Source organism: Vicia villosa, unplaced genomic scaffold (genome assembly GCF_029867415.1).
Source record: "Vicia villosa cultivar HV-30 ecotype Madison, WI unplaced genomic scaffold, Vvil1.0 ctg.000505F_1_1, whole genome shotgun sequence".
NCBI lineage: Eukaryota > Viridiplantae > Streptophyta > Magnoliopsida > Fabales > Fabaceae > Vicia > Vicia villosa.
Genome location: NW_026705240.1, coordinates 109,243 through 118,977, shown reverse-complemented (window position 1 = coordinate 118,977; position 9,735 = coordinate 109,243). Strand labels below are relative to the sequence as shown.

General features: G+C 36.7%; 1 protein-coding gene across 1 annotated transcript; it reads right to left on the bottom strand.

Annotated features, from left to right (window-relative positions):
- Window positions 1-4,098: 4,098 nt before the first annotated feature.
- Window positions 4,099-7,047, bottom strand: LOC131629036 (zinc finger BED domain-containing protein RICESLEEPER 2-like). The gene is made up of 2 exons (XM_058899835.1): window positions 5,426-7,047; window positions 4,099-4,549 (listed from the first exon to the last, which is right to left on the bottom strand). Exons 1-2 carry the CDS (start codon window positions 7,045-7,047, stop codon window positions 4,099-4,101), a joined length of 2,073 nt encoding a protein of 690 aa, XP_058755818.1.
- Between the last annotated feature and the right edge of the window lie 2,688 nt (window positions 7,048-9,735).

Genomic DNA, 9,735 nt, shown 5'->3' with positions numbered 1-9,735 from the left:
GGATGACATAACTGCATAACTGCAGGATGGAGGTTGCGTACTCAAACTTGGTTTCACAATCAGGTCTATGAGAGCATTGAACTCTGGTTCTGTAAAGGGAGGAAGTTCTTTCAAGTGGCAGAAGAAGGAGCTGAATTCAACAGCTAGATGTTAAAACACAATGTGTTGACATTTGGTTCATCTCAGAAGTGGGTTCGAAGGATCAAGATAATCAACATATGGCAGCTGATTATTCTTGAGGATAGTCTTAGACAAATTACTTTTGGGCAGAAGAGTAATAAGCTGAAGACAAAAAGGAGGTGTTTTCTACTCACCTCTTGGAGCTTGTGGTAGAAGTTATGAGCTATCTATGAAAGAGTGCATCTTGTAATATAGATCTCCTATTGTGGGTGACTTATTGTATCCTAATCAAGCTGGTGGCGAAGTGGTATCTAAGGATTATCAGATGGTGTTTTTTTTTGTGTGTCGTGGTCATGTCATGCAGAGTAACTTTTAAGGGGGAGCTGTACGTTGCTTTGGCAACATTTATGGCCAAACAGGGGGAGAAGAGATTGTCACCCCAGATCATATTGAACAAGTTATTTCTATTCATGGTATGTGATAATGTAGCTTGTGGAACTTATTCAGCAGGTCTGATGTTTTGATGTGCTTTAGCAATTCTGCATAACTGGTAGTTTGCTAGTTGTTTTTGTGCTGCTGTGGTGACAGAATGTTTTAGCCAAAAATTTGCCAAAGGGGGAGATTGTAGATGTTTTGATTGGCTGCATTTTGTGGTAAAACATTCATGTGTATTCTGTTGTCTTGACTAAGGTCATGACATGTTGTGTGTAGTGTTAAAGGTTATGCAGGTTCTGGTTGTGTAAGCTAATACATGCTGTGAGTTGGATGTCATGCTCGACGTCATGACATCAGTGTTTGACAGCAGTAGCTGCTACAGTTTCTATTCTGTTTCTATTATGTTTCCTTATTTATCTTAGTCTTTATTTTGGGAAACTAAAGATTATGTTGATTGTACATCAGTAATAGAACAAATCATGAGCTGTCTTTTTGGCATCCTGATATGTGAGAAGCAGAGAATTGAAGTGAAGAATACTGTTTGCTGTGATTTATGCAGAACAGGTACAGCATCAAGATGTTCTATGGAATGTCACGGCATGCTCTGTGACATCAGTATTTGACAGCAGTTACTGTTATATTTAGCTGTCACGCGCCTGCTGAGCTGGAATATAAAGATTCAGTAAGTACTCAAAAGATGCAGAATATTCTATGGAATATTATGCAATCCTATGTGGCGCAGGTTTAAAGGTCAAGAGAATCAAGATTAGAATATTCGAGAATTATGCAGTTTCTAATTATGAAGATAAATTAGGAAACTTATGATTGAAGACCTTGTTTGTAGCAGAAGAAATCTGCTGATTTGTAACAGCATGGAGTGCTGCGATTTTAAGCCCAAGTCCAACTAGGATCAGGTTATATATAGGAATCTTTGTAGCCTTGTAAACCTAACGATCATAATGTAGTCATTAGGGTTTGTTGTTTAAGTGAACCACCCAGGTTGTGGGATGGTCACTGATTTGTGCCTCGAAGCCTGTAGGTAAGAGGTTTGTTTTATTCACTCAGAAGCTGTGAAGCAATGAGTGAAAATTGTGTTCTTGGAACTACGCTATTATGTATATTTAAGTTGTTGGTGATTAAGCCGTCGATGCAATGGCTGAGTTGTTGACTGCTAGACATCGTTGCGATGATTGGGAGTGGAATGGAGATATTCCATATCTAGGGAGAACCTAGGTAGAAGGGTCATTGGGTAGTGATTAAGTGAGGAGTTGTAAACTGGGAGTTTAGCTCTGAATTGATACTGCTAATAGTGGACTTCATCCCTGGCTTGGTATGCCCCCAGAGTAGGTTGATTGAACCGAACTGGGTGAACAATTCTGTTGTGTTGTTTATGTTTCTGCATTGTTTATTTGTAAGTTCAGTTTGGATGTCATAACATCGTGCACGACATCAGTGTGTGATTTAATGACTGTGCTAACACAGAATCTCTGCTAAGCAGATTTGTTAATGTTAACTGAACTGATATGGGATCCCAACACTTCCAGACTTCTGGATGTTAGATGTAATAAATAATTGAGGGATCTGTATGTACTGCCTCAGCCAAGCTGATGACAGACCAGATGTCTCAACATCGTATATGACATCTGGGGTCTGTCTTACCAGAATTTCACAGCAACCTTTTGATACAAGGGTCTGGAATTATCAACAAGAATTACCTATAGAGAAAGCATAAACATTTGTTAGGTTAACAAAAGCGCAATGAGTGGTTAAGTGTTAAGCTATGGACTATAGAAAATGATAGAATTTAAATGACATACTGAAATTTGACTATTGGGTTGAGATTGGTGGCGGCTACAAATGGAGTTGAAAGGGGTTGCTTCGTTTTTATCCATTCTGATAAGGAAGGAAAAGTTACTATACTGATGCAAATGTGTAGAGATCAACCTGCAGTACCGTTGGATTTTATGTTATCTCCCTGTATGGGTCCCAAAAAGAGTTTGAACTATTTAAAGGTAAAAAAAATCATGTCAACACTGTTACTAACACCTAGGGTTGTTTTTGGTCCGGACCGTGTAACACCCAAGGCCAAAGAAGGTGAGTGGTGGTTACACCGCATGTAACACGTGAGGCCGAATATGGCAAGAAGTTGTCGCCACATCGGAATGAGAGGGATCCTAAGGCTGTGCAGGTATGGGACTGTATGGTTGAAGGAAAGTTTATAAGGATTGATGGGTACTACCTATACCAACAAGATGCATCTTCTTTTCGGTAGCTCATTCCATAAGAACTCCACAGTTAAGCCTGCTTAACTTGGAGTAGTCTTGGGATGGGTGACCTTCTGGGAAGTTTCTCGGAAAGCGTGCGAGTGAGGTCAAAGCATGCTAAAAAGACTCGTGTTGGTTTGTAAGGTTAATCGATCATCCCGAAAGCAGTCTGGGGCGTTACAAATGGTATCAGAGCCAGACCTCTCCCAGTACGATGTGGTTTGAGGACGAACCATGCGGAAGCTGGTGGGCATGTAACACCCAAGGCCAAAGAAGGCGAGTGGTGGTTACACCGCATGTAACACTTGAGGCCGTCTTTTCGGTAGCTCATTCCATAAGAACTCCACAGTTAAGCGTGCTTGACTTGGAGTAGTCTTGGGATGGGTGACCTTCTGGGAAGTATCCCGGAAAGCGTGCGAGTGAGGTCAAAGCATGCTGAAAAGACTCGTGTTGGTTTGTTGGGTTAGTCGATCATCCCGAAAGCAGTCTGGGGCGTTACAGACCGGTCTGGGTATTCAAGGTCCCGAGAGTTGGACCGAACACTTAACCGGATAAACCGGGACCGGACCAAAACAATATTGGTTAAATTTTTGAACCGAAACCGATTCGGTACCTTCGGGTAAACCGAGAACGGACCAGATACTTGAGGAATTGGTATTGAAAACCAAAACCGGACCGATAATTTCGGATCGGGTATCCAGACCACCCGAATTAGAGAGAAAAAAATGAAGATTTTAAGCAAAATTCACATAATCAACTCACATCATTTTCTCATCCCAATTTGAGTATTTGACATTTGACATTCACATTACATTTGATCAAAATTCACATCATATGATAAAAATTCACATAATAAGTCACATGTTCAAAATAGAAAGTTGATGCAAATAATTAAAACTTGTTCAAACATAAGTTTAAGTTATGCAAATTTTGTTTTAAAAAAAACACAAAATATCATTACATTTGTTAATGCCTCAGAACAATCTTATCATTGGCATTGCATTATATCTTCAAGTTGCTGTTGTAGAAGAAGCGACAGCCGGATCCTCACCAAAATGATATGCTAAAGGTTCATCTTGTAGTTCTTCAAGCTACAAAAGTAAAAAGATAACTTCATAAGCAAAAGTAATATAGTTATTCAATTAAAATAGACCATCCATAAACATAATCAAAGGTTACTTACAATGCTAGCAGTGCAACCCTTTTTAATTCCATACTTCTCCTTCACCCAATCACCCCCACAAAGAACCATTTCAACTGTCTTAGTTTTCATTGAAAATCATTTCGGATCAATAACTCTTTTACCAGCACTAAAAGTTGCTTCAGAAGCAACAGTTGTAACTGGAACAGTTAGAATATCCTTTTCCAATTTACTAAGAACAGGATACTTGGCTTCATTCCCCATCCACCATGTTAAAACATCAAACTTAGTTTTAGGGGGAACTTTCAAGGGAGGCTCCTCAAGATATAATTCAAGATCAGATTTTGAAATAGTGTTACCAACAACAGTTTCTAAAAACATTTCAAAACCCCTCCTTCCCAACCCAGAACTAGACACGACCTCTGGGTTCTCAAATACAGGGACATTCTCACCATTGGTTCCATAGGTATCTTGATATAATTGGAAGAGAGATTTTAAGTTGGTTGCCAACTCTTGTTCATAGGCAGTGGCTTGAGTAGGATTTAAATACAAGAAGGGATATACCCATTTGATGAAGATCATTTTATACCTATTTGAACAAGTAGAGTTGTCAACCAACTTAAATTCAGCTATACCTAGACACAACTAAAAGACACCATGAGGTAACAGAATGTTTGGTCTCAGAATGTGATTTCATCATAGGCAACAAAAGACACCATGAGGTAACCGAATTTTCCCTAGACACAACTAAAGTCACATCAGAAGAAGGTAACAGAATTGGCCTCAGAGTCATCATAGGCACAATTGAGTCACAAACAACTCACTAGGAAACATAATTAATCATAGGCACAATTGAGTCACAACTCACAATGTTAGATAATTAAATTGGCCTCAGATTCACAACAAGACAATAGAATTCATCATAGGCCAAGGTTGATTCTCAATTCACAACAAGGCAACAGAAATCATAGGCCTCAACATGTATTTCATAGGCAACAGAAATCATCATAGGCCAAGATTAAATCAAACAGAAGTACACAACAAGGCAACAGAAATCATTGGCCTCAACATGTATTTCATGGGCAACAAAATCCATCATAGGCCAAGATTAAATCAAACAGAAGTACACAACAAGGCAACAAAAGTCATCCTATGAAGAATTTATTAAACATAACCACAAGAAAATCAGAGATATAAAAGTGGCCTCAATATTCATCATAGGCCAAGATTAAATAAAATAGAAGTACACAATAAGGCAACAGAAGTCATCATATGAATAATTCATCAAATAGAACCACAAGCAGATCAGAGACATAGAAGTGGCCCCGAGATGTATAACTTAGGCAACAAAATTTATCATAGGCCAAGGTTGAATCTCAAGGCAACATACAAAGCAGAATAGTAGCTACCTATTGTATAATACAATGGCAACATAATTAACTATCTACTTGTAAAATGTACATACCTTGGATCAAGAACTGCACCAATAGAAATCAATGTATTAGACTCTGACCAATACTTGTCATATTTCAACTTCATTTCATTAGCAAGCGCTTGCAGCTGAGGATTATTTGAGATACTTGAAGGGTTGTCAAGTAGAACCTTCACCATGTAAAGCTCAGCCAAAAACAAATTAGCAGTAGGGTAAGAGGTACCACTAATGATTGATGTAACATCAGCAAAAACCTCCAAGAACTTGCAAATATCATGAACATCTTCCCAATCATTTGCATTAGGCAAATAGTTGAGAAATGCACCATTTTCTTCAGCATATCTAGGCCAGACTTCTCTGTAGTGGTATGCAGTGGACAACATCAACCAAGTTGAGTTCCACCTAGTCTTAGTATCCAACACTTGCATTCTGCTTTCAAGTTGCAACTCATCAACAAATTTTTTGAAGGCTTTGCATCTAGTTTCAGAATTCATCAAGTATTTGACCCCATTCCTAATCTTATCAACAGTCACTTTAATCATATCAAGACCATCCTGAACCAACAAATTTAGGATGTGTGCACAACATCTCACATGAAACAGTTTACCATTCAATGGTAGATTTCTCCTACCAGAATAATCTCTCTTCAACCTAACAATACAATTATCATTGGCACTAGCATTATCAACTGAAATTGAAACAACCTTATCCCTTATGCCCCAGTCACCCATGACCTTAATCAATTCCCTACATAAAACCTCACCTGAATGTGGTGGTGGCACATTCTTAAAAGATAAAACTCTTTTGTGAAACTGCCATTTTGAATCAATGAAATGACCAGTCACAGTCATATAACCTATCCTCTGCTCAGCGGACCACCACAAGTCAGTTGTAAGACTGATCCTGTTAATCAAAGACATAGACTTTTTCATCTTAAGTCTCTCAGCCTCATAAAATGTCTCACAATCAAACTTAACCTGTTGTCTAGTAATATTTTTGTACCATGGATAAATTTCTCTAAGAAACTCATTAAAGATAACACCTTCCATAACAGAAAAAGGAAATTCATGACCTAGAATCATATGAGCTGCAACCTCTCTAACCCTAGCATGATTATATGTCCAAGTTGCCAAACTAGGAGTATTATCATCACCTACATTTAACCTAGATTGTGCAACATGTTTGTCAGTATTACCTTTCAGCCTCAACTTTCTCTGAATGCAGTTTTCTAAATGTTTCTTACCATTAGAAGTACTTTTCCATTTCACATCATAAGTGTAAAGCTTACCACACCATTTGCATTTCCACTTCTTGGTACCATTAGGCAGTTCTATAAGAACCATTTCAGTATGTATAGCAGACTTCTTAGGACGAGGAGCTTTACCAAATGCATTTCTTTGACTCTGAGAACTCTGATCTGGGTCAACTAGAGGGGTTGCACCATCATCAACAGTAGTTGTATTTTGTGTAGTAGTTGTATTTTGTGTAGTAGAAGTATTTTGAGTAGTTGTTGTATTTTGAGTAGTGTTGTCATTTGGAAGTGTAACTGGAAGGTCCAAATCAATCATCTCGCCAATCTCTAAATTTCCTCCGTCCGTTGTCTCCTCTTCCCAACTCCCATCAAGCATCATGTTAATATCAATAAGATCATCCATTGTTGGAGTCAATGAAGAATCTTGAAAAGACATGGCAAAAAGAAAAAATATCAATCAAACAATAATGTATGATGAAATATGAACAAAATTGAGTAACACAAATAAATTAGAACCTCAATTCAAAATCCTAAGGCCGAACCCTAATGTAGAACAAAACTCAACAACAAAATCAAATACTCAAACAATTTCTTCTCAAAACTCAAGCAATATAAAGAACAAATCGAATACTCAAACAATTTAGGTCAAAATTGTGTTTGAAATTTAAACAGAAAGAACCTCAATTCAAAACCCCGAAACCCTAATGAAAACAATACTCATCAACATAATCATCCTCTCAGACATTTTTTATCACAATTCAAGCAATATAAACAACAAATCAAATACTCAAACTGTTTAGGTCAAAATTTTGTAACGTCATTGAAACAGGGTCAAGAACGATTCCGAAATCACAACATTTTATGTGAAAATTAATACCAGGTAAAGAAGTATTCAATATATCAAACATGCAAACATTGTAAACAATAGGCGAACAGAAATAAGAAATATAAGAGTTTGGAAACATTACACGATTGTAGTACTAGTAGTAGGCTTGAAGTCTTGAACAAATTACACTAACATAAATGATTCAAACACTCATGCAAGGAACCACTGTGGCTTGATCGGAATTTGGGAGGAAGAAGAAACCCTAGAAGACGGAACGGAAGAGTGAGAGACGAGAGAGAGAGAGAGAGAGAGAGAGAGAGAGAGAGAGAGAGAGAGAGAGAGAGAGAGAGAGAGAGAGAGAGAGAGAGAGACGAGAGAGGGACTAAAAAGAGAGAGGAAAAAATTGATGAAATGAAAAAACTAAAGAATTTATATGCATGCTTACCGGGTATCCGTTGGATAAATGGTTCGGTTCTTTGTTATGGATACGGATTAAAATTATATCCATTACTAGACCAACATTTGTTTCGGTCGGTCCAATGGTCCAGTTCCTGGGTGGATTTCGGTTCTTCATCTCCATTTACAGCCCTACTAACACCTCATTCATGTTAATTTTAATGCCACATATTCAATTTTTAAATGAAATTTTTTAAAAAAAGCAACTTAAACGACTCCCCATATATATATATATATATATATATATATATATATATATATATATATATATATATATATATATATATATATATATATATATATATATATATATATATATATATTTCAAATTTTATTTTTAGTCTCTATTAAAAAAAATTATATATTTTAGTCTCTAAAATTTTATGCATGCACTTTTAGTACCTGCTATTTTTTTAAAATTTTGAAACTGTCTAATTACCCTTAAAATTTTAAATTTTTGAATAACTTTTTTCATACAAGTTTAGAGTATTATTAAATATTTCTTTACAATTTTTTATAATGAGAAAACTTAAATATGAATTTTTTAAATTTCAAAAGATATTGATAAAAGGAAATACAAATCTCGACTTAGAAATCAAATTTTAAGTTTCTTTTTTTTCGAGGAAGTTTTTATAACGTTCTAAACATGTCTGTAAAATAATAATTAAAAAAATACACATCGGTTTAACAGTATGGACTAAAACAACGTGCATAATAATTTTATAGGGACCAAAATATGTCATTTTTTAATAGGGACTAAAAATGAAATTGGAGATATTTATAGGGACCAAAAACATACTTAACCCTATACAATATTTAATCATTTTGTGATATTTTTGAATGGGAAAGCATGAAAACTATATTAATTAAACAAAAGTTAATAAAGATATAAAAAAGTGAAGCCGAGAATATCAATAGTGCCCTAAAACAATAACATCAGCCAAAGCCGAAATACCTAGGAAAAAACCACACAAAACGGGTCACCTCCTAAACACGAACCAAGATGGAAAAGAAATAAACCAACAATCAACCACATAAACACCAAAACCAATAGGAAACAATCAACCAACCACCGATATGATCCATTCACCAACCACAAGCACAACAGACCTTTAGAGAAAGCAAGTTGAAGGAAGGAAAACTCGAGCATCCGACAATAACAAAAGGATGATGGTTAGCCAACCAACATACCCCTAAACACTCATCCACTTGAGTGGACCCCGCTCCTAGTAAAGCAAAGAATGACAAAACTATGGCCATGAACACGAGTTCACTTCCATGTCAAATTAATAACCAAAGACACTTAGTGACTAACCCCATCAAGTGAATATGTTTAAAAAAACTTTATTCTGTATATTTCAAATAGCCCATATCATAAAGAGCCAGACCGAGACTAGACCTATGAACACCATCTTCCCCTCTCATTAACCCCAAAACCATTCAAATACCCCTCTGAACGACCTAGTCAAAGACTTTGGTTGTCCCACTCACCTAAACACCATATACCAACTGATAGAAGAAACATATCATAACATAAAAAGGTGGTATGCTGACTCCACCTGCCCGCACACACGACATACTCCACACCACCACCACTCAACATAATATGACACCTAAGAAGATTATGCCTAGTCGACAACCTATTCTGAATCAGTTTCCAATATAACACAACTACTTTGTAAGACGCTTAACTTTTCCAAATCCTAGGAAGCCCGTGAAGGATCGCATCAAACCTATTATCTGACAGACTGGCTAGAGAGCTAAAATAACCATAAGTAATTTTCACGAAAAAGCCACATATCGGGTCTA